This window comes from Epinephelus fuscoguttatus, linkage group LG14, assembly GCF_011397635.1.
Source record: "Epinephelus fuscoguttatus linkage group LG14, E.fuscoguttatus.final_Chr_v1".
Taxonomy (NCBI): domain Eukaryota; kingdom Metazoa; phylum Chordata; class Actinopteri; order Perciformes; family Serranidae; genus Epinephelus; species Epinephelus fuscoguttatus.
The window spans coordinates 9,557,207-9,583,500 of NC_064765.1; the positions used below are offsets into that span (position 1 = coordinate 9,557,207).

At 40.6% G+C, this 26,294-nt stretch overlaps 2 protein-coding genes across 2 annotated transcripts in view; both read right to left on the bottom strand.

The window, feature by feature from the left end:
• sos2 (son of sevenless homolog 2 (Drosophila)) overlaps window positions 1-11,677 on the bottom strand; it is a 53,689-nt gene extending 42,012 nt beyond the window's left edge. The window contains exon 1 of the mRNA XM_049595495.1: window positions 10,776-11,677. Coding sequence (XP_049451452.1) covers window positions 10,776-10,859 — 84 coding nt within the window. The 5' untranslated portion in view covers window positions 10,860-11,677. The remainder of the gene's footprint in view (window positions 1-10,775) is intronic.
• Window positions 11,678-14,079: 2,402 nt separating this feature from the next.
• On the bottom strand, window positions 14,080-26,258 carry l2hgdh (L-2-hydroxyglutarate dehydrogenase). The gene is made up of 10 exons (XM_049596457.1): window positions 26,037-26,258; window positions 24,327-24,442; window positions 22,233-22,384; window positions 21,980-22,111; window positions 21,737-21,899; window positions 18,264-18,298; window positions 18,018-18,185; window positions 15,718-15,875; window positions 15,488-15,619; window positions 14,080-15,363 (listed from the first exon to the last, which is right to left on the bottom strand). The coding sequence occupies exons 1-10, from the start codon at window positions 26,120-26,122 to the stop codon at window positions 15,168-15,170; spliced, it is 1,338 nt and encodes a 445-aa protein (XP_049452414.1). The 5' UTR covers window positions 26,123-26,258; the 3' UTR covers window positions 14,080-15,167.
• Between the last annotated feature and the right edge of the window lie 36 nt (window positions 26,259-26,294).

Below are 26,294 nucleotides of genomic sequence, written 5' to 3' on the forward strand. Positions count from 1 at the left end.
ACGGCAACATCCATCTCTAGCTACGGTGCAAATATCAGACCACACAGTGAGCAGGAAACTGATCCATGGATGTGCTCTAAATGCCACTGTCAGGTTAATTACACACAGGATTGTCCTTAAAAAACAGACTGATGGCTCTGCACCATCACCAGAACTGCAGCATCATTAAACCAGTGCTGAGACGATAGGCAAAGTATTTGATCTGCTGATGACAACTTCAGTTATAGCTTTGAAATTCGTGCACATCAGATATAGGGCTGTAACTTATCATTATTCCATTGTGGAATAATGTGCAGGTTTATTTATAGTGGTTGTTTGTCAATGGTTGATTACTGTTTGCTTGTATTACAGTGTTTTCTTATATGTTTTATATATTAAAACCCTAACCAAGGTCTGCAAATTAGCTATGACTGCCAACATTTAAAACTATTTTCTCTTTTAATTAATCCATTGTTTCGTCTGTAACATGTCAGAAAATAGTACGGCTAGGCAATATGTTGATATCGTTTCAATATCACGGCATGAGACTAGATATCAGCTTAGATTTTTAATATAATTTTAGCGTAAGCGTCATCTTCTCCTGGTTTTAAAGGCTGCATTACAGTTAAGTGATGTCATTGAACTTACAAGACTGTTCTGGCTGTTCTTTTATTTGCCTTTACCCACTCATTACATCAATATTACTGATGATTAATGGAGATCTGATTGTGTAAATATTTCAGGACAGCACAAAAAAAATCAGCCCTTCAATATTGTTGCAATATCATTATCATTTGTTAAAAAAAAAGTTGTGATATTTCATTTTCTCCAGCCTTAGTTTGTTTTATTACTGCAAATATTAAAGTGTTTTCTTGCATGTTTTATCCCTTAAAAGCGTAACCAGACACAAGATCTGCAAATTAGCTATGGCTAGAAGTCCTGTGTACATTCCACTGGTTGCATTTTTTATTAAAATGGAAGAAAATAAAAAAATGTGTGTTGTCTCTGTCAAATTAGTGAATAAAATGAAACAAATTTAAAAATAAAATTTATTTTCTGACTTAATTTATTAATCGTTTAGTTAATAAAATGTCAGAAAATAGTCTATTACAAGGAAATCCAAAGCCAACTTTCGATTTTCATAATTCCTGTATTCATTTATCACTTTTTATCGTTTTCTGTTTGTTCCTTTTGTGTAAAATCCAACAAATAGTCCAAAACCAAACCAAAAAAAAATTAAGTTTGTAATATAAAACAGAGAAAATACCCAAATCTCATAACTGGAAAGGCTTTAACTCAAAAATTATTAGTATTTTTGCTTGAAAAATAACTTAAAACAGTTAATGGATTATCAAAATAGTTGCCAATGAAATAATCAACTACTTGTTGCAGTTTTAATTTGAAATTTTCTTCTGTTTTATATTATTATAAATTAAAATAATTTACGCTTTTGATTGATGATCAGACAAAACAAGCAATTTGAAGACTTCACCACTGTTATATCCATTTTTTTTATATTTCCAGGAAAAGGACAAAACTACAAACCGAATTTTTGAAGTAAAAAAAAAACAATCAACAGAATAAATCAATAATGAAAATTGAATTGCAGCCTTATATAAGTGTGCAGAAGACCCAGACCACACACGGAGCAGAAGTGGTCTAATATTATTTTTCTAAAACAGATCCAAGAATTAACTCAACTGTCAGAGGGATAACAGTGCAGGACCAGACAGACAGACTGTCTGCGTAAAAGACCACTTAATTTCATGCAATTTTTAGCATGTTTATTAACTCCTTTTTTGAATCTGTTGGCATCATCACCTCAAGGCGTCTGTTGCAAACAGGGTCATGAAATAAGTGTGTTAGTTACATACTGTACATTCACAGAGTATCTTATAACCAACGCTGTGAACATGCTCTGCCACACCACGCTGACATAATGAGACCTGACAGAAAACAATGGAGCAGACTGTGTCGCTCACAAGTGAAAGTTAGGGGGGGGAAAATCTGATCGTTCAAGTGGAAAAAGTACACACAGCGTTTCTCCAAATCTCTTCGAACCACAGACGTTTTTACCTCAAAAGAAGATTTTATTACCCCGAAAGTGCGACATCATCAAAAGTATTAGACGTGGAAACTGACACGTTAGTCGCTGCCAAGCTGACGTAGCGAGGAGCTGATACACGCACACAAGAAACAAAAAGCAGCTCAGATTCTGTGCAGTAACTCAATGTAAAGATGCAGGTCACCTTTTTACTCAGCTTGCACCGTGGTAAAAAAAACAACAAAAAAAACCATGCATGACTCAACGCACACACGCAGAGGGATCAGGTGTTGTTGTGTGTGCTGGTGGCAAAAGAACAGAAGTTGGAGGTAATAATAGAGGCTGGACGGTGTTAATACAGGGTTAACATTTCTAATTCAATTGATTATTCTCCTGGCTGTGTATACAGGGCTGCATCAGGCTCAGGTTGCAGGTAATGTGGCTAGTGTGTGTGTGTGTGTGTGTGTGTGTGTGTGTGTGTGGGGTGGAGAGGTGGGGGTGGGGCTTGTTATTATACCCGAGTATGTGTCACTGTTTGTGATTCATGCCATGACATCATCTGCCATTACAACCAGACTGTCTGGGGAACCATAGGGCAGAGATCAACTCTGAGACAACAGGCGCACACACACACACACACACACACACACACATTAAAAACACACAAACACACACCCACACACACATAACACGCATGGCGCAGACATACAAGACACACACAAAGACAAAGAGACATAAACACAAACAGAAGCACAGACACATGCGCCAAGACACACTGTAGACGACAAAACAAACACACACATGTCCACAACCAGGAAATAAAAATTCACAACCACACACACACTCACACACACTCCTGACATTTAGCTAACCCTCTTCACATTCACATCATCTAGACAATGGCTGGTGGACGTGCCGTCGACAGCATGTGGCCTCGCTGTGACCCCAGTCTGACCCGACCCAGTGACCCCTGCCTGCCTGCATTCACCCATCCTCCGTCTGAACCCCATCTGAGAATGAAGTGATGTTCACTGGCTTGATTCAATAATCTGGGAAGGGTGGAGAACATGTGTATTAATCAGCCCGACTCTGTGGACGGCCCGGGGCTGGTGCGCAGGAAGTGCAACCTGTTACGAGGAGCATCCTGTCCAATCAACACACAAAACTCATCCAGAGGACATGACAACGTGATGCATGAGAGTGACAGGGTTTAGAGTGTGTCACTTACTCTGTAATATTTTTAAGTCAGCTTTAATTGAAGAGGTGACAACTGCTTATGGTGGAGCTCTATAGCGGTCACTCGCTGCTTTGCTTTTTTCCCCTTGTTTTTATTCCTTAGTTTTTTGCAGCACAGCCAAAAAAAAACCGATCCACATGCCCAGGATTTAGGAATTAAAATCTGCAGAGGACCAAATATCAGTAAATGTGAAAGTAAATTGTCAAAATGGCCATCAACTCTCCAAAGTGAATACTGCATACAGAGTAGGGCTGCCCCTAAATAGTTGACCAAACGTTAGTCGGCCAGAAAGCTCATTAGTCGACAGTATTTCATTGGTCACTTAGTCGCAGAAAAACAAAACAAAACAAAAACACGTGAAACTGTATTAGGAGCTGCACCTTGTCAAAATAAATCAACACCTATATGACTGGACCATGTGGGAATTTAATTTGAAAGGACAGACACAGGAAGTGTCCACGCTCAGCAGTCAGACAAGAGTCAGGTTAATTTCCAGGGCTGGTACCTGCGGTTATTCCACAGGCTAGTTAATAACATGTCGGGCAGGAAATCCAAAGTGTGGGATCATTTTGAGAAGGTGAAGGACGAACACAAGGTGATATGTAAACTCATCTTCATTGGTCGACTACAAACATGACGTATCATCTGAAACATGGAAGTAGCTACATGCCCATTAGCCCACAGTGTCATTAACAGGCAGCTCGCTCAGTGTGTGACGTGCACTTGGAGATATAATACAGGCCTATATTAATGAAGGTTCATTAGTACGGTTTTGTATTTCTCTGTAATGTAGCACAGTGTTAACAATGTTACTGATACTATTCTTTCTCACACCTTCAACTCAAACCATTGTGTTGCCCCGCCCAAAATATATACTTTAATTATCAAATTAATATGGTAAACATGCGGGCGACTAGTCGACGAATGGCCCTAAATGACGACTATTGATCGACTAGGAAAATTCTTAGTCGGGGGCAGCACCATAATGCTTCATTTGTAACAGTACATTGTGAAATGTTTTACCTTTATCAAAAATTGCAGCTACTGAGATTTGAATTTTGCACCTGGCCATATTGCGATTTCGATAATACTGTGATTAGCTTTGCAGCCTGATTTAGTTCATGCTTATTCTCAACCCTTGTCCCTGCAGATCACATCACAAGCCCTGACTATGATCAAATAAAAACTTAAAAAATGAAATGGTTCCATTTGGGGTGAAAGCGCCAACCATGAACTGCAACGTCTCCAGCTGAAGTGTAGCAGAGGACCTTTGTGGCATAACATAATTCCTTATCTCTTCATCCACTCACTTCCTGTCATCTCACTTCTGTCTACTTGATAATAAAGACATTAAATGCCTAAAATCTATCTTAATTTACACCTTTACACACAAAAACACATTCCCAAAATATCCAACACAGCTCTACCAGTAGCTCTACTGAAGTAGTTATAACCTCCTTTATCTTACAGGGATCTAATTTAATGAACACATGGAGTTGCACAGACAAATTTCTTTTTGTGTATAATACTGCCAAGTGAGCTCAGACAGCAGAGTCGCTAAAGTGAAAGTTTTTTTTTTTACCCAGCTTGACGACAGATGAGATAGATATGAGGTGCTAAAAATAGACTGACACATAAATAAACAAGACCTGACCTCTTTATGGGACAAGGCACTTTGTATTTGTCTTATTGTCATAGTTAGAAATACTTTATGAAGTCTAGACTCTAGATCTTTGGCAACTCTTGAGCAGTATCTGTTATATTTGGATTGGATTTGGATATTTGGACTCACACAGTGGTGCACCAGAGTGGAGGCTTGTAGTTAGTGACAACATCTCTGTCTAGCCTGGCAGCATAACTGACTAAAGTAAAAATAGAAAGACCTGAGGTATGAGTTTTAACCTGTTGTGAAGTCACCCTGTCAGATTTTAACCAACTACTCAAGCTGAGAGGATAAAAGAGGCAACACACACACACACACACACAAAGCATGTTTGTAACCCGACCAATCACAGCTTTAAATGTTGGCCTGTGAAGCCCCGTGAAGTCAGCAGCATCGTGCTGCGCTAACTCAACATGGCAATGGAATGAAACTGTACCCAGCGAAGCTCTGGCCTTTCTCTTGATGCCAGTGAAACAGCAGACCCGGGGAATGCACAGTTATTATCAACACCGGCATGTTGGAGGCTAAATGACGCTCTTGCATAGCACCGGGCACGAGCCGCAGTGATCAAGAATAGCCAGGACACTCAGACGCTGCGGGGAGACAAACACTGGACTCCTATATGCTGAAATGTCAACGACACAGACAGAAACACAGACGGCTGCACATGTGTTAGCATGTAGTGTTTTCCCATTTACTTTAGACAAAACTGACTTACTCATTTCTATGTGGACAATATAAACCTTTTTTATTATTATTATTATTTGTGTGCTTTATGCGTACTCAAGAGATGACAGGAAACAAGAGAGAGAAAGGTCTACAGCCTGATTCAAACCGGGGTCGTTGCAGTTCATGGTCGGTGTTTCATCCCCAGAGCAGTTAAAACCTAAAGCTACAACTTCAAGTCTCAGGCACCTCACACCTTTACCAGGCCCCTCATCACTCCAGGGTGTGCAGTTAAGCTTGCATTTATAAGTGTAGCCTCAAGAGAGATCACAGCGCTCATGGTGCTTCAAGGGATAGTTAAGATTTTTTGAAGTGGGGTTGTGTGAGGTACTTATGCAAAGTCAGTGTGTTACATACAGTAGATGTCAGCACGCCCCCAGTTTGGAGAAGCAGCAGGAGTGCTGAAATGGAAGCTAAGCAATGTACTGTATCTATTGTATGTAATTCATTGACTATGGATAAGCTCCTCACACAATCCCATTTCAAAAAATCAGAACTATCTCTTTAAGTACTATTATTCAGACCTGCAATTAATACTTGCTTTCATAACTGCCTAGAGTTGGTTCGTGTTCTCACGGCAGCATTTACAAGCGGACCAGATCAAATGCCTTGCACGAGACAGCTGCTCTTGATTGGTCAGAATTTCCATGTGGGAAAAATCCAGGAAGTAAACCAAATGTTGAAGAAGAGTACACTTGCAAGATAAATGTGACACTTTCTAATGTCACAATGGAGGGACAACTACGCAGGTTGATTTTAGCGCTGCTCATCGTGGACTATATTGCTGTCATTGTTCATTTTAGTCAAACCATACAGTTTGAAAACGAGGCGCGGCTCCAACTAGAAACGGGGGGGCAAACGGGGCAAATGAACTTGAGTTCAACTGAACCGAATCAAACAAGGCAGATGTGAAAGCACCCTAAATTCCCAGAGCTCAAGGTGACGTGTTCAAACTTCAAATTTTCTGTCCAACAGTCCTAAATACAAAAATATTAGAATTTTTGCTTGATTAATTACTTAAATGATTATCAAAATAGCTGCTGATTAAATCTAAGTCAATCACTTAATTGTTTCAACCCTACTTCCATCCACCTGATTCCACAGCAATCTGTAAAGTGTCAGTAAACACAGGCTGTAGCCGGATAAGTCTGTCTCATTCATGAGGTAATTCTCCAAGAGATCTCCCACCAGCTGAAGGCGACACTTCTCAAACTACCTCCCTGGTTGATCACAGAGTCACTTCCCTGCTCCAGCTCGAAGCAGTTTCTGTCTATCAACAGGTTTTCTTACATCTGTCCTCTAAACAATAATCTAAATCATTCTCAGGGGTGGAGTCATCCACCATGGCTCCTTCTGACAAGGAAACCCTCCGGAGGACAGCTGTGAAAAACAGCGAGTCACAGTCTGTCAAAACCATAACAAACCTCTCTTGCGTCAATCTCTGACAGGCTTTCCCTCCGGCAGTTGTGTAACAAGTTGAGACAATGAAACCGCGGCACCACGGTCCACCACCTGCTCACTCAGTTTCACCTGATTCATCACATCATCTCCACTGTGCTACGGATAACTGACACAAAAAGGGTTGTGTTATTTATAAACATGTTGTTGCTACATGGCTAATCCACGGCAGGTTTATCTAGGCACTGTGTGTTACTAAAATTAATGCATTAAAAGTCAGTGCCATACTTTGATAAAGTCCCTGCCTTAGCAGGTTCAGGGCCTTGCTGCCCAAATGGACGAATCAAAACTTTTGATCATGAATTGCCAAATAAAAGTTTCTGGAGTCATTTTGATTGTTTGAATGTTACTTTGCATTAAAAAAAGGGAAGGAAGAGTAGATTGCGTGTGCCAATAACTGATCTCAGAGCAAAAGTCTGAAGTAGACACTCGATTAGCTGCACTTTAAACAAAGAGGGTAGTTACATCAAAACACAGCACAAAAAGATAGTAACACTGAGAATCTGTTTCCTAGAACAGAAATGTGTCTTTCATGCTTTACAAAATAAACTCGCAGTGCTTAAAGTGCAGTACTTTCATCTCTTCCAGGAACTCAAATATTTCAGTATTTTAAAAAGGGAACACGACCAAAGAAATACCAGTTTATGAGAACATGAGCTCCTCTCTGAGCTAGTCTCAAATTGTGATGTGATCAAGTTTAAAGTCTGGAGCTGCTCCATAGACGATGAATGGAAGACTGTTTTTTCTGACCCACAGAATGTTTGTTTGATTTTTTTTATACCCAGATGAGCTTAATTCTGTTGTAGTGTTCTCAGTCCTGAAACAGAAAATGTTCTTATATACTCTGAAAATTCACCTCAGTGCTCTCAGTATCATCTTTAATATAATTCCCAATTCGTTGTCTTTGGAGCAGCTCCAGACTTTATACACTATGACATCACAAATTTGAGTTTTAACACTGTAGTTTTTGAATTTAGGGGGGAGTATTTCATGTTTACTAATATTTTTGGACTGTTTAAGACCACAGGAATAATACAGGAATTTTTTACATGGGCATAGTTCCTCTTTAACCATTCATATCTTTCCAAATAAGTCCACACGCTGTGAAGTTTCAATTGTAGTAACTCTGTGTCAAAGTAAACCACATGTAGTCTGAAGTAAGGCTGGGTATCGTTATTTGATACCATTGAGGTATCAACTGAAATAACCCGTGAACAATTAGTATTGAAACTTCTCTACTCAAACTATACCTGCATTCAATACTTTCTGTACTCAGATCTAGAATGAAAATGATTTGTACAGTTTTGCTTGCAGCCAATCACCGCAAGCGTTCTTTGATTTAATTCAACATATGATTGGGACACTACCGTTGCAGCTACAGTGCATACAGTCTGTGGTATGGTGAAGATGAGCATGGTGAGGTTGACGGAGCTGGCAGTTCAGTGTGCCAAGATGTCACTAAAATGTTTGTAAGTAATTAAAGTAATCAAATGCTTCAATTCACATCATGGGTACTGAATGAAGTACGAAAAAGGCTTCAAATTAAGGACTTTATTGGCATCAGTGTCACTTTAAGGGGACTGGTATTGGTAGGTTACTGGTATCGGAATATTTAAACAATACCTAGCCCTTGTCTCAAGTCAAGTCTTAGTTTTAGTTTTGAGTTCAACAACTTTGTCCTTTGTCTGGGGGTGACTTTAAAGTTTGAAAGGATGCGTCAGTAATGGAAAAACATCAACAATGAACTGGTTGGATGACAAGCTGCAGGTCAGAAGTGGTTGATGTTTGGGTGACGTCAAACCTCCTACAGGTTACCAAGGTGAGCAACAACTTTTACTGTGCCATCCTGATGTACCACTGCATCACAAGCAGGCCTGGAGGTTAGCACCGCCCTCCAGCCAAGTGCTGGTAAAACGTGCAAGTGGCTGCTAGATTTTCTTCACTCATCAGCCATAAAAAACAACAATAATCTACTGAGTGGCTGGTATATATTGGAATCGACAAGAAAGTTAGTTACAACCCCGATCACAAGCTTGTATTACTGTTGCTCAAAGCACAGCACAGGTAGCTCAAGAATATAAAAACTTAGAAAATCATGTACTGTCTCTGCTTTGCATTACTGTTGCCAAAATAGTTGACTCATAGATGCATATCGTTTCTGAATATTAGAAATGGTTTCAAGCATTTCCCACTTATTATTAATGCCTACTATGGTAAATTTGCTGGTCTCTGCTACCAACCAAGAAGAGAAAAATCGCTGTTGTCATGTTATAGCTTCGTTATATTTACCTGTTGTTAAAATTTAAAATGTTATGCCCTCAAAGTAAATTTTTCCCTTAAGTATTGAATAGATTATTTTAAAGGTAGTGTAATGAAGTTAATAATTCCAGTATCGTGACACTACTTTGCATGACAACACAGCTTTTCCACAACAGTTTACGTCCCTCTTTTAACCCATTAGCAACTCTTTTGAGCTCAAACCACATCAGGCACCATAAACATATGAAAGGCTCTTGACAGGACCTTGTGGGTTTGCACACAGACCCATTTCAAAAGGGGCCAGCAGCACGCAGAGCTTTGTGCATCCTCCAGTATCTAAACAGTGTGGCTCTGCGCACAACATAATGGAACAGCAAGTCAAAAGAGTTGACAGTGAAACAAAAAGAGCCTCAATAACTTAGTGTTCTCAGTTAGCACTGAGTACCAGACTGTCATGAGTTTGCAAGTCTGAGCACAAAGACTGAGGGAAGCAGGCGGAGGTCAGAAAACAGAAAATAAACCTGGTGATGACAGGGAGAAGCCAAGATGATGCAAGAAAAGAGAAAGAGAGGGACAGTCAAGAAGGAACTGATACGGGTTAGTCCTGCTGACCAAGGACATTAAAATTAAAATGTTTCCTGTCTTGGAAGTTTGAATTAGGTTTATGAGAATTAGCTTGCATTTCTTCAGAAAAAGGAGGGAAACTTCACATGAAAGCATCATACAACAGCTGCAGAGTGTCTCCGCTCTGCAAGGATGAGACATCTTTGCTGTTACACCAAATGAGGAACAAATAAAAAAGAGGCTGGCAGCAACACACCATGTCAAATGATGTTTGACAGAGCCTTGCAGCTACAAGGCAGCAGTCCCAGGACAGCTTCACTGGTATTTAGCTTGGAGGTAACATCAGCACCCTGCATGTTATTAGTGTGGCCTGTTTACACTCAAAACTAGTAGCAACACATCAAGGCACTGTACAAACTGGTCAAATTTGAACAACTTCTTCAAAAACACGGTGGGAAAAAAAGTCATTATGGGGAACTTGGGTGAGAGATTTTTCTGAATAAACACACTTTAGACACGTCAACAGCCACAGAGGATGAGGACAGCAGTTTAAACACTGACAAATGACTGCTGATCATCAAAACATTACATACTTTCAATTAAATACTTTTAACGGGGTGACTTACTGCTGGTGCATGTACATTTACTTGTATAGCTCATTGTAGTATTCGTATTTTTTGGCTGTTTATAAGACTAAGTTGACAACTTGTGGCAAAAGTTTGGGCTGGTGAGGTAACAAGTACCTTTAACCCAGCACCACTGAATCTCCAGCATGAGAATACGTGTTATGAAAGGCAGTTTAGTGACTTTGCGAAGATTATCAAGTGTAGTAATCACAATGTTACCTTCCGTAAAGCTTGCACGAAGAGGCCTCTCCATTTGTGACTGTTCTCGTCACTTGAAAAGTCGTATATCTGCTGGGGCTGCATTGCTGTAGCGGCTCCTGGCGTTGCCGTGATCCGGGCTGAACTGTCAGCATCGGCCCCGGATAGATAGTCCTTGTGGGTGGGTCAGTCCAGGGCAGGCACGGCGGAAAAAGTCAACCAGTCTGGCTTGCAAATATGAAGAGTATCACAAAACCACACTGCAAGTCCGTAGTCGAGTCGGGTTAAAGAGCGAAAAACTAGCTACAACATAAAATAAGCACATGTAGCTATAAAGTTAACTCGCTAGCTTGGTGGCTAGTGAGGCTAGCCCGCTGCTGCTGCTGCTGCTGTAAACAGCGGCTAACTAAGAAGCTAACGGCTAATAACAATGTTGCTAAGTGTTATACTTGCTACTTGGGGTTCGCTTGAAAGCTTATAATAGGCACATTTAGTTCAACGTTAAGTCACGACATGGGAGCTCAGCTTGCCGCCAGCTAACTACAGCTACAAGTTACGTTTGGTTATTTGCTGCCTAAACACCTGTAACGTTAGCAGGCTAGCGTTAGCCGACTAGCTAGCTGGTGCTACAGGCTGCTGCTGGCCTTGATGCGCTCCCGAGTTTTATGTTGTGGCACACGACCCGTTCAGCTCCAAACAAGGCACACTTTCTCCTGCGCTGTTTGCTTCACGTTTAGGCATCTTTTTCCGGGGTGATCAGGCGCTTAAAATCCAACGTAAATCCCCCAGAGAGCAGCGGTGGGTCCGAGGCATGTCTGCGGAGCGGGGCAGCTGAAGAGCAGTCGAGGTGTTTTTGGTTTGAGAAGTCGAAGATGTTCGTACCAACTCCGCTGCCTGTCTGTCTGCTGCTGCTGCTCTCTGCGACGCGCGTCCGCTGTCAGGCACGCACGCTGCGTAATATCACATTTTATTGGACAGAGGAAAAAAACAAGGCTGGACTTCTGTGTCATTACAGACTGGGAGTCCCATGTTGGCAGACAAAAGAAAATAACATTTTTTTTTATCATTTAAATAAATCATATGAAATCAAGCTTTATTAATTGACTTTACTGTTACTGCTTACACAACATAGTTAGACAAAATGCATTTTATAAGACAATTAAATGCGAAAAAATCCCCTTTATTTCCATCTTATTACACAAGCATTCATTAAAAACAGCCATCTGGAGAAATAGCATTAAATATATACACATTTTGTGTTCACACTGGGGCTCATACACTGTGTTTGTTGCTGTGATTCCGCCTCCTTGTGGACAAACTCAGTAAGTGCTTCATCCAGAAGCTGCTGCAAACCAAAAAGTAGGGGGTCAAGCTTGAATATAAAGTTTCTGCTCACAATTCCTATATCCTTCTCCATGCATTTCCAATTGATTATCATCTCTGTACATTGCACATACTGTATTATATAAACTTTTTAATGTTCCTTGGACAATATATTTGCCCCGGGGCAGACCCAGAACATGCTGCAGGGATTACATATCTCATCAGGCCTGGGAACACCTTGGGGTCCTCCAGGAGGAGCTGGAAAGTGTTGTTGGGGAGAGGGATGTCTGGGGTGCTTTGCTCGGCCTGCTGCCCCTGTGACCTGGCCCCGGATAGGTGGATGAAAATGGATGGATGCATGCACATAACTGTGCAGCTCTTTGACTTTAAATCAGATATACAGTACATTTTTCATAGTATATTTTCAGAACTTTATCCTCCTGAGACCCAAACTTTTGTTTGGTTCGCATTTTTTATTTCTCCTTTCAATTTGGGATCAGTAGGACCCAATAAGTATAAAAAACTAAATATTGTCAACAATATGAAAGTCCCTGTATCCTCAAACGAGACAACAATAAAGTCTCAATGTCTTTAAAAGAGACGATAACAAAAGCCCTAATGTCCTTCAACGAGATGATAACAAATTCCTTCTGTCTTCAAATGAGTACTTTGTAATTAACAGTGTCTTAATTGGCCAAATTTTGTTGCCATATCAAACTACAAACATTATGAATCATAAATTTACAAGTTTTAACCATTAAATGTGATCAGGTTTTGGACCTTGTCCACTTTTGTGTCAGGATCGGCTGCAGACTGACTTGGTAGAGATGGCTGCCATCTTGTTTTTATATGGATTAGTGTATTGTGCTCTTAATGCCACTAGATGACACAAAGAAGTGTCCACAGATGAGGACATCAGGTCTGAGTTAAGCAGAATGAAGTATAAGGTCAAGTAAACCCAAAATGTGATGTCCTCCTATGAGGACACAGGGTCTAATCAGGTCATTGTAAACATATCTGATTTGTTTGTTTGGTTGTTGTTGGGTTTTTTTTTACTTTGCAGTACTATTTTTTATTTTCTCTTGCACCACAACACCAAGGCAAATTTCTTGTATGTGGAAACCTACTTGGCAATGAACCTGACTCTGATAAAATGAGGTTGTAATATTACTTGAGGCTTTGAACAGAAAAACCTGCACACTGCTCTCGCTCAGCTTCGCAATTTATTAGTAAGACTAACATTTCAGTCCTACTGGACCTTCATCAAGAGTGTTCAACACCATTATTTACAACATTGAGCTTGAACTGTTCCAACCATTTTGTGTGCACAGGTGTGGGGGAAATAATCAGCTGTGGGTGTGTTCCTCAGTAATTTACAACAACCTGTGTTGCATCTATCACCTCACAAACAAAAGGGAACAAGAAAAACACAGAAAAACCTAAAAACTGCAGGTGCAACATTTTGACAAATAAAGGGCTGTCTCAAATAGAGGCCTGGTCTGGTTGCCAAATTGTTCATTTTTTTAGAAGTTCTTTGGATGTATAAAAGCAGATTGTTGACTACCCACTTGAGCTATCATTAGTAAGCTGTTTAGATCATGCAAAAAATATAAATGTTTAAATGTTAGCTTGGTTGATTTTATTTTACTGAGACCATGAGCACCAGAGAAGACTGTAATTCATTTGGATTTACCGGCATGACAAAAAAACAAGTGGTGGCTTCCTGCTTCTGAAGCTGTCATGTATGTTATTCGAAGCCTAATTTTTTTTACAAGTAATTTTCATAATGGTTCAAATAAGCAACTTGTTCATGTTTGCCATCTTTGCTGCACAACAGTTTTGTGAGAGGAATTAAAGGCCTGTCCCATATAGACGCTCCTACATCTGAGACAGTTGGATATGCGAATATCTTTCTTCAAAGAAGTTGTAATTTTGAAAAAGTATCTATGAGTATGTTGCATATATTCACAAGTCATATGGCACAAACCACACAACAAATCAGTACATTTGCAATGCAAAAATATGTATTTATGGTAAAAATACTCACATTCATTTGTCAATAAATGGCATGCAATGACAGCAATTTTATAAGAAAGCTATCTGGACAAATTTTTGCAATATGTAAAGCCTCTGAGACTCGAATAATGAGAAAATCTGAGCAGAATCATATGAAATCACCACCCCCAGCACATATAAAACTTATAAAACATCCAAGTGTTCTCAGTTTACATCAAAGTAAATATGACATAACACTAAATGATTTAAAGCTGACATGATTTCAATTTCTTTTAATGTCATAAAATTATTTTGGAAGACAAAATGCCCCAAAAACAACCCGTCTGTCTTCCAAACTGTGCGTTCTGCAGGTTCGACTGTGCGTTAATTGCGTTACAGTTTCAACTACTGTTCAAAAATTACACCCAACCTTCTTATATTGTCGGCAGAAAACTAGGCATCATCGTATTTTTATATTCAATGATAAAAATATTCAGAATCCTCCTTTTTTTTCTTTTTTTTTTTAAATCAAATTAACTTCTGGGATTTTTTTTCTTTTCTCCCAAAAATGGTTATATAATAGAAAAAAACATACAGACGATAAAATACACAATATATCCAAAAGTAAAAGAAAAAAATCCAAGGCAGATTCACACTCTCTAATCTTAAAATGATCAATCTCCCAAAAAGGTTATATTTACATTCCAGACAGCATGTTCAAGTTGATAATATTACTGAAGCTGAACTGTTTTTTTTAATACTTAAAATTTCCACTAAGTGTAACTCATGATGCACTTTTGTTTTAGACAGAGATGTAGTGCAGAAAAATTAATTTTAACTTGAAATGTAGTGGAGTAAACATACTGCGCGACCTGAAACAGCACTACGTACATAAAACAGTCTTAAAATGTAATCAAGTCACATATACGTGACTTTCTGCGCTAAATTAAGGCTTGACCTGTAATGAAAACGTCTCCGCTCTGATGACAGTGATGCTGAGGTAGTGACAGCTTGACACAACATAGTTTCATTTTGCAACCTCAAGCTGGATGATTTTTAGTTTGCTGTTTTTACGTCTGTGATCACTGTGTTGCTCTACAGAGAGAAGCGACTCTCCACCTCATCTGCGATCATTTCAGCGATGGCGAGGGAGGAGGTGGCCGCTGGGGAGGGAGCGTTACGCACGTGGAGCACCCGACTACCCACGTCCCCGACCCCGCCGTCAAACACAAAGTCGTCTACAAGGTTTCCGTCTCGGTCGAGAGCCTGAGCTCGAACTCCTGCTGGCCCCCTGCGGAGGAAACAAACCAGGGTTGTTGTTGAAAACAGAATCATATCATTCCTCTTCCATCTTGTCCTGGTAACAAACTGTATATACTGCAATGTGCACGCATAGGGCTTGCATTTTTCTCTACCTGAGCACGTCACTTGGCGAGATTTCAGGGATGTACTTCTGCAGGAGTTTAACCTGTGCATTAATGTTAATCCCTCGATACATCTCTCCAATTCCGTACGTAATGTTCCTCAATACCAGCTTCTGAAGGCCCCTGGAGAACGAAAAAAAGATTCAGATTAAATACTCCTGCAACAATGGACAATACACAGACAAAGAAGAAAATAAGATGAGAAAAATTTCCTGTTGTACCTGAATGAGAGCGCATCTGCAAAGTCTCGGACATTGAAGTCGTAAATTTTGTATCCCTCTCTTTTGAAGGCGAGGACGGCGTTGGGGCCGAGCCAAACACTTCCATCCATCCTCGGGGTGAAGTGAACTCCGAGGAAAGGGAAACGAGGGTCAGGGACCTATAAATCAGTTTTATAGAAACAAAATGAAGTAGCAACAGTGAAATATGTGTGCAGTATTGAATCAATCTAATAAAATCAGGAGATTGATTGAGAAGACAGAGGCATTTTTGTAGTTTCAGGCTTTCGGTTTTACTTTAAAAAAACATAATCAGGAGCATGAGGAGATGATAGGGAACAACAACTAATAAATACCAGATGTGCACGCTGATTGCTCAGTTGCATCAGTTGGGGGGGGGGGTCTGTAAAATTGAACACAGATACATACCAAAACTCAATGCTCTTAACATCATGTAAACAACCTCAGTTCTAGCCTCTGTCTGCTTTTGATGGTGATTTTAAAGTAAAACCAAAAGCTTGAAACTGGAAATATACCTCAAACTTTCTCTGAAGTAACTCAACTCTTATAAGAACAGTATTGTCTAATATTTCAGGTTGCGGGGGCAGCAGGCCAAGCAAAGCACCCCAGACGTTCCTCTCCCCAGCAACACTTCCCAGCTCCTCCTAGGGGACCCCAAGGTGTTCCCAGGCCAGATGGGATATGTAATTCCTCCAGCGTGTTCTGGGTCTGCCCCGGGGCCTGCTACAAGTGGGACATGCCTGAAACACCTCCAGCAGGAGGCACCAAGGAGGCATCCTGATCACATGCCCGAACCACCTCAACTGACGCCTTTCGACGCGAAGGAGCAGCGGCTCTACTCCGAGCTCCCCTGATGTCTGAGCTCCTCACCCGGTCCCTAAGGCTGAGCCCAGCCACCCTATGTAGGAAACTCATTTCGGCAGCTTGTATCCGCAATCTCATTCTTTGGGTCACTACACAGAGCTCGTGACCATAGGTGAGAGTAGGGACGGAACGGATGGCTCGTAGCAGCGAGCCCAGCAACCTGTAATCCCCAGGCAAGGTCCAAGGTTTGGATTTGATGACCTCGTAAACATTAAAGGGTTTAATCTGCAGCCTCAATCACAAAGTAAGGCTGAAAATGTTATAAACACAACACTTCCTTCATTTTTTTTTAGCTATGGGAAGTGCTTGTAAATCTGGAGTGCCTCCAAGGAAAATCAAGTTTTTAACCTTGTTAACTTACATGGTGTTTTTGTATGCTACAAAATATGAGTGAGATTTCTCTGCGCCGATCTGCAGCGATTCTGCACCTCTGCTCTGTCCTAATCACACTTAGAGCTGTCTGTGTCTGCCTGTGGGTGTGTGTCCCCTTATCTCATGCTTTCCTTTTTTTAGACACAACTGACAATATGTGGAAGCATTGGATGCATATTTTAATCACTTATCATGATCAAATTATTCATATCATATCTAATATATCCTTGATATTGTTAGAGTATCGCTGCAGATCATAAACTATCTGTGAAGCTCGGGGCCGTGTGTTAACAGCCCGACTGGTTAACATGGGTGCCAAAAGGAAGTGGGCAGCGTTCCACTGAAAACAGAACAGAACTTATCAGACAAGGCGATCAGGATGGTTTATGAAACATTAGTGACACAATATTAACTGCATGATAATGTCGTCAAGCCGACAGCTCGTGTTATTGATTCCTGTTTAAAGCAGAAGTTTGTGTGTTTGATAAGCAGAGTCAAAGGTAGGCATGTATGCTCAAGCTGCAGGCAACATACTAAATGAGACAAAAGTGTAGATGTACATGTAGACCATTCTTTTAGGCATGAAGGGATTTTTTATACATGAAAAAATAGTTTTAGGGGTTTAATCAACACCAGGAGAGGAACTCTAACACACTTGGAGTGATGGATCAACTTAGGAGGGATCCAGACTTGTTCTAAAAAGCAGAGAATGGGTGCTATCACTAGAGAAAGCTGGACTCAATAACCATCCACCTATGGGATTTAATCTCCACCTCTACGTACCAATAATGAAAGAAAAAAATAGAAATAGAAAGGCTGTGGCTCTCTGATCTCATGTTACACAATTTCTAGGTTGTAAATTCCATCAAAACTTTTCACATTCAAATAATCATCTCTTTCCGCTACAGTTTGAAGTGACAGAACACAGCTGTAAGAGACTGGAAGTCACATTCAATGAGACACATCTGCAGATCAAATGATATGTGTGGATTACATAACTTAAAGATATATGGATATATGGACATATGATTCTTCAGCAGACTTACAGGGTAGATGTTTCCCTTGACCAGATAGTGTTTCTCTGGCTTCAGGACAAGATAATCTCCTCTGAAGGGGACGATCCGAGGCTCTCGACTGCATCCTGATATCTGCGACAGGCGGTCTGAGTACAGGCCTCCACAGGTCAGGACATAACGGCACCGCACCTCGTTACCCTGTGAAAACAATACAGGCATTAAAAACAACAGAACACAATCTAAACTTTCTGATGCTTTTATCTGTGTGTGTCTTACCTTTTTGTCTTTGACTGCGATCGGATATTTCATTCCTGCAAACAGAATTAGACACACCGAGGTGAAATTTAAATTACTCAACAGCGCTTGTTTTATTGTGACTGTGGTGACAACAACTGTGGAAGAAGAACTCTTGGATATCTTTTTTTTTTCTTTTACTTAAAAGGGACAGTTCACCCCAAAATCAAAAACACATATTTTTCCTTTTACCTGTAGTGCTATTTATCACTCTAGATTGTTTTGGTGTGAGTCGCTGGGTGTTGGAGATATCTGCTGCAGAAATGTTAGCCTTCTAAATTTGGTTTTAAGAATAATTTTATTTCATGGATTAAGTTGCTTTATTTGGCCCCTCAAGCTTCAGTCAGGACGAACAATATCCAATCAGAGTATTTTCACCTCTATCGCTCTACTAGACAGGGCTGCCCTTTGAGCCCCCTATTATTCGCGTTCGCTATTGAACCTCTTTCGATAGCCCTTCGGACGAACCCCTTTATTACAGGCATATTTAGAAATGATACTCAGCTGAGAGTTTCCCTTTATGCAGACGACCTCCTTTTATATGTTTCCAACTTGCCTGTCTCAGTTCCCACTGCTCTTGCGACCCTTCATTAATTTGGTCAAATATCTGGATGCAAATTAAATTTAAACAAAAGTGAGATATTTCCCATTAACCCAGCTGCTGTGATGTATCCCCTGGAAAATTTCCCCTTTATAGTTGCCCATGATAGTTTTGTATATCTTGGAGTCCATGTTACACACAAATTTGAAGACCTCTACAAAGCTAACTTTGCCCCTCTGTTGACCCGAATACAGAAAGACTTTGAACGATGGTCTCTGCTTAATCTGTCTTTGATTGCACGTGTCAACTCTGTTAAATTGAATATACTCCCAAGGCTCTACCTACTTGTTCCAGTGCATACCACTCTTCCTCCCTCAGTCCTTTTTCCGTAAACTAGATAGCCTGATTTCAGAATTCATCTGGAATAAGAAAGTTCCTAGGCTGCGCAAACAATATTTGCAAAGACCGAAGTCACTGGGAGGGCTGGCTCTGCCTAATCTTAGGTTCTATTATTGGGCCACCAATATCAGAATTCTTAAGTAATGGCTTCAATATGAGGCTTTTGATCCTCCCCCAGCATGGCTGGTTATGGAGGCAAGTTCAGCAAATCCAGTCTCCCTGAAAGCCTTAGTGCACTCCCCTATCCACTCCTCCTCTTTTCCCTACACCAAAAATGTTATTGTTAAGACCTCACTTAGGATCTGGGTCCAGTTTAAGCGCTACTTTGGCCTACAGACTTTCTCTATTTATGCACCACTAGCAGCTAACCATGCTTTTCCTCCTTCCCTCATAGACAGTGTTTTCTTAAGGTGGACAAATTTCGGTATTCATAACTTTAAAGACCTGTATATTAATAAAGTCTTTGCTTCTTTTCAGCAACTTTCAGATAAATTCTCACTTCCTAAGCAACATTTCTTTAGATATTTACAAGTCTGCAGCTTTGTTCATGACACATTTCCTAGTTTTTCTAATTTGCCCTGTGACTCAGCTTTGGATAGTTTCCTGACACCAATCCCTGCTCTATCTCATATATCTATAATCAAATTAATCTTTTACATTCAGAGCCCCTAGGCTTAATTAAGTCACTCTGGGAGGAGGACCTGGGGGTCGCGATATCAGAGGAAGTCTGGACAGAGATCTTGACACTGGTACATACATCTTCTATTTGTGCAAGACACAGTCTTATTCGGTGCAAAGTTGTACACCGTACCGACTATACTAAGGCTCGACTGGCTAAGATTTATGATGGTGTAACTCCAACTTGTGATAGGTGTCAGCAATCTCCTGCAAACACACACTCTGGAATTGTCCATCCCTATATAATTATTGGACTGAGATTTTTAATACCCTGTCAGAGGTAGTTGGGGAAAAAATAAAGCCAAATGCTCTGAGTGCACTATTTGGGGTTGCCCCCCCTTCCCTCACTAAGTCTAAAAAGGATGTACTTGCTTTTGCTACCCTGCTAGCCAGAAGATTAATTGTAATAAATTGGAAATCAACAATACCGCCCTGTCATGCCCGCTGGATTAGAGACACCCTTTATTTTCTTAAGCTGGAGAAAATCAGACTGTCTTTAACTGGCTGCTCTAGTAAATTTGGGAAATTATGGGGCCCATTCCTTCAATTCGTTAAGAAGACAGATCTTCCACTCACCCCTGACTGACACGACTGAAGCTGCTTAGAGAGACTTGTAGATATGTTGTTTCCGTTGTGATGAGGGTTATATGCCGCTACTCTGACATGGGATGTCTGTTGCTATCTCTATTGCAGTTTACTATTACCTGACTGATGTGCCCGTGTTCCTCTCATCTATTTTTTTATTTATTCATTTTTATTTTTTTATTTACTTTTTATCCTTTTATTTTTTGTAATTGTCTATTTCTGTCCTAGTCCTACTTTTTAATTAATCTATCTGCAACTATTTTCTTTCTACTGAACTACACCTGCCAACCATATCACTGCACAGAAGGAAGAGTGCATCTACTGCTAGCTTACCTAGCACCACTGAGCTAGCTAACGTTACATCTCAGCCGAGGAGGACGCCATTGATGTTTATCCCCTCTCACGTGGACATTAGCTTTTGGAAATTTAGGTCAAGATTTGGGTTGATTTATGTACATCAGCTTTTTAATCCGTTAGTTCAAAATATGAAGTCTTTTAAACAAATAAGAAAATAATTTAATCTTAATAAATATTTACAAGTAAGACATTTCCTACACAAAAAAGATGACTTTATTAAGATTCAAGCTCCCAAGGGATTGAAAGGTTGTCGACTAATCTACAAATTAATAACTCAATGGGAAATATTATCTCCAGTATGTACAGTGCATTTCTGACTATGGATAAGACTGACTCCCACTATTTTAAATCCAAATGGGAAGAACCAATTCCCATGGAGACCTGACATAAGATTTGTTCAGGGTCTCACATGGTCATCAGCTCAAACACAAGGAGAGAATTCAGATGGAAACTTATTGTACGCTTCGTGAAAACACCTCATATAACATGTAAATTTGATGCTTCTGCGTCTGGTGTTTGCTGGAGGGCATGCAGAGAGGTGTCAGCTAACTATGTCCACATATTCTGGGCATGTCAAAAGCTTACCATCTATTGGGACAGCATATATCTAACGCTTAGGGATGTTTTTGGTACGGACTTGACCAGGGACCCCATGGTAGCTCTACTTGGATTAATACCAGACGGTATTGAAGGTCGGGCACATACTTGACTTCTCCAGATTCTATTAACTGCAGCTATCAAATGTATCACTACTCGCTGGCTGGAGCGAAGACGACAGTGTATGAGTCATCATTTTGTGGGTGAAGTATCCCCTTAAGTACAAAACTCTGAGTCAATGTACTGAGCAACTTTCCACCACCCGCTGACACATTGATGTACAGATCCTGTTTATTACCTTCCGTGCTCCCAGCTGGGCTCTCCTTGACCATGGAAATGTCATTAATCTCAGAATCAGTTATCACCTTGCCGCCAGCCTCCACAAAGTCTTGGCCGTACCTGAGAGCCACCATCCTCCAGTCCACGATGCCAGTGTAGGGCGAATCCAAGGCCATGATACCCTGCAGAGACGACACACTATAGACCCGCACTGCCATCTTTTCATCTGTAGGAACAACAACAGTGTCTCTGAGACTCTTACCCTGCAGTACGGCTCGCGTTCTCGGATTCCCTTGGCGTCGACTATACTGAGGTCACGCACATTGTTCTTCATGCCGCGTTCATATAAAGCTTTCAGCCTGGGTATCTCCTCCTGCTCCACAGCCACGATAAGCTGCAGAAATACACCAATCAATACAGAGGCAGACTCAACACAACGATCCATACAGCCCAGCAGAGTTTGTATTACATGCATGTTGGTTTTTATTTTATCTGGTTAAAACATGGAGGCAGACCTTTCCACATTTGTTGTAAGGGAGTCCTTTCTTCTCACAGTACTCGTAGGCTAAAGTGGCTCCTCGCACACACAGACGGGCCTTCAGCGAGCCCGGCGTGTAGTAGATCCCGCTGTGAATGACCCCACTGTTGTGCCCACTCTGGTGCATAGCTGGTGAGTAAGAAAAGTGACGAGAAATAAAAGAACAAGATGAAGAAGTAAGACAGAAAATGAGGCTTTGAAAGGTTAATCATCAGACTGTTCCACTGTGTATCATGTTCCTGTAACAGTCAATATGATCATGAAAGATTTTTCAGTCAGATTCATCCAAGTGACTCTCAAACTATGCAAAGATGTGCTTTGCTCCTGTTTCACACTGATGCAAAATCATGACAAACTCATTAAAACCTGATGTCTGTCACTTATGTTTAGAGAGCAGATACTAATCTGCAGTTAACTCAGTTGCAGCAACTGCAGCTAACGATTATTTCCTTGATTTACTGATTAGTTGTTTGGTCTCTAAAATGTCAGAAAATGCTGAAAAATGACGAGCATTGTTTCCCAAAGGTCAAGATGACGTCCTCAAAATGTCTTGTTTTGTCTACAACTCAAAGATAGTCAGTTTACAGTCACAGAGGAGGAAAGAAACCAGAACATATTCACATTTAAGAAGCTGGAATCAGAGAAGTGTGACTTTATTTTTCTTAAAAAATTACTAAAACCGATTTATCGATTATTAAATTAATTGGCAATTAATGTAATAGTTGATAACTAATTGATTAATCATTGCAGCTCAAATGTAAGTGTTAACATTATGCATTATTGTACAACCCAACCCCATTTGATCATCCAACTTTTTTCGAAGGGACGCATTTTGAATCCATGAATTGAATACACTTGAGACTTAATGAAACACAAGATTTGAGTCCTTTTCTGTGATATAAATATTAACCTATATCTCCCTCCACAGGTAATTTAGATCCAAAGGGAGAGGTGAGCCACTAGGTCTCTTCTCACATTCATGCATTCATGCTAACAGTGCAGAGAGACAGAAGCAGGACCTGCAGTCTATATTTCTTTATAAAATCTTCTTCTCAGTCATCTACTTAATGGGATGTGGTTAAATCACATATTATTCTTGTAACTCTTTGTAACATGTATTACGCTTCTTGGATGAATTGAAAATTATCTTTTGTAAACATTTCTTAAGAATGTGAAAGAAAAAATACTGAAAAAGAAAAGTCATTGGGAGAACTTGAGGAAGTCACGGGCGAAACGTATCATCGCACTTAATAAAATCACAGTAATTCAGTTCAGTGTGTTGGTTTATGTTTAGGATTTTATCTGAGATGTTCCTGCGGCCAACCAACACCTGATCCTTGATACTGGCTGTGCAGAGTTCTAGTTAACTATCATGTATTATTGTCTTTGTTTAGTCAGATTTTAGGAAATATACGTATTTGCTTTTTTGCCAAGAGTTACAAGAGACAACACTCTTGTGTCTGTATGCAAAATCTGAAGCTACAGCTGGTTAGCTTATGTTAGCATAAAGACTGAAAACAGGGAGTTACAGCAAGCCTGACTCTGCCTGAAGGTAATAAAATCTGCCTACCAGCATGTCACTAAGTCACTCACCTCGTTTGGTTTGTATGTATAATAACTAACAGTTAAAGACGACAAGCTGTGTTTTTTTACATAGAGGAAAAACTCTCTTTAAAAAACAATAACCTTCACCTGGACAGCAGGATATTTAAGTTACTATAAATCCCTTTCTGCTTGCAATTTTCTTTTAGCATTGCACCAAGGTGTCATGGCTGTCTTTCAGGTCTGAGGTTGTATGCAGGTGTTCACAGTGCAGCACAATGGCAGGGTTTTAACCCTTTAACTGTTAATCCGATACCCAAAGGTAAAACTTGGCACTTTAACCTCGTAGTCATTGTTCAAGTTCAGATGTGCTGGAGTTCAGAGCCAGCGCCATAAAAACTATCTCACTTTCCAAGTACTCATTGTCTGCTTTGTGTAACTGGATTTAATTACTGAGACATGAAAAACATTTTTCTCTTCGGAACACAGTGTCTTCTTTCGCCACAACAACTTTTATGACTCAACCCACCGAGCTCTTTTTCTTTCTCCAGTAGGACGAAGCTGAGCGACGGGTGTCGCAGAATGAGCTCTCTGACTGTCGCCAGGCCCACGATGCCTGCCCCCACCACGGCCACGTCATATGTGCTGCAATACAGACGACAGTGAGGTTACTGACAGTACAAATTTAAGATGGTTACTGATAAAGAAACGAGCTTTACGGGTTGCAAAAGTTAGAGAGCAGAACAGAATATTTAGGTCACTGGTTCAATGTCCAACTGTACATGGCTGTAGGAGCAGTCGATAGACCTTTGATACTCATCAGTGGGGAAACCCATGCCAGCTAACAGGCTGTTTAGATACTATCCAGCTCTGTCACAAGGCTACATCAAGTAAAACATAATTACCACAGATCATGCAGCGTGTGGGCTCAGAGCGTAAGCAACAGTTCTGGAATATCTAACTTGTCCACAATCCACCACAAATCTCACATAATTAAGTATTTGCAGAGAGCTGGAAGAACATAATGTTCAAGCCTGGGGACATTTTAAATCACCATGCCCTCTCAAATACAAAGGACACGGAGAACAGTCAACATCTTGTGTTCATTTTTCAAAATTAGAACCAGGCAAAGTGCTATAAAACTCCACAAGGGGAGGAACCGAGAGAACTGACTGGAGAAAACATTTGGGTGTTGAGTGTTTGGGCGCATCACAGCCCAACTATCTGCACCTATAGGTGGGTTTAAAGGTGCTAAAAGTTCATATGTTCAGTGACAAAATGTCCCTTGAAGGATTTTCCTGAGTTTGCAGTTAGTTAAGTCGAAGAGGGGCTGCCTGAACTTGTAAAAACGCTGGCAGCTGTTCTTGCTTAAACCGGAATAACATTTAATCCATTAACTAACCTGTGATGAAACCGGTGTTCTCATATCATGCTAGTCTCACTTAGCCAAGAGACGTTACCTAAGAGTTACAAATCAATATCTTTATGGTACAACATATGTATTTCACAGTTTACTTAAAGAAGACGAGTGAGGGGCCCCATTACATAACATGCGTGCCATGGCCCCGGAGCTGCCTATAGGTTTTCTGTAGGTCTGATGTGAAACACATGGTGCAGACACGCCTTCTTCTACTGACTTCCTGTACGACACTGACCAAAAAAATGTGTGTACTTCTGAAGTTACAAAACCAAAGTTTTAGGGGTGTTATGTTTGAATATGCAAATAGGGTGTATCTAATTAAATATGCACTGATTTGCATACATTTCCAGAACAGAAATCTGATCTAATTACACACCTGCAAATCTGAAAGAAGACATTTGGAGGCAAAATAGGCCAAAATCTCAGTTTGTTCAAATGTTTTCACCCCTTAAAGTCATGCACATGTTGATGGAGCAGGACTGGTTTGAGAGGCACAATGCAGACTCAGATGTTTTGTGTGTATAAACAATGTGGTGGGGGTGTGCAGATCAGGTTCTGCAGAGAACAGAAACGTTATGCAAGCTGGTTCTTGGTGTTGAATGTCCTTGGCCATGACTGAGATCAATTTTAAGTTAAGTTAAGCAATCAGGCTGAGGCTTCTTTGCCCCTTTTCTTGACTTACATGTCTGTTATGAGTGAATTTAACTAGTGGATCTCACTAGAGACACGTGAAAAGGTCTAACTCCTCACGTGTAATTACACTACACTCCCACACAGTGAGAAGAAGCCTTGCTCTGTTCTCTGTAATGTCAGTCTTACCTGTGGAGCCGCCTGGTTGTTACGTCCTTTATCGGCTGCGCTGCCACGGCAGCCCTAAACGTCGCCCCGCTGAGTGTCCGGATCATGGTCGCAACGTTCACCAGCTCCTCACTGCCTCTTTTTCATTGTATAAGTGTCAGAAAGACTTCCCTGAGCTCTGTTTTTGTGTTTCCTCCGCCCTGTTACCGCTGCTAGCGTCCCATCCTGCTGCTCTATCCTAAAACTAGACACGTGACCACGCCCCCTGCGTCGCACCGC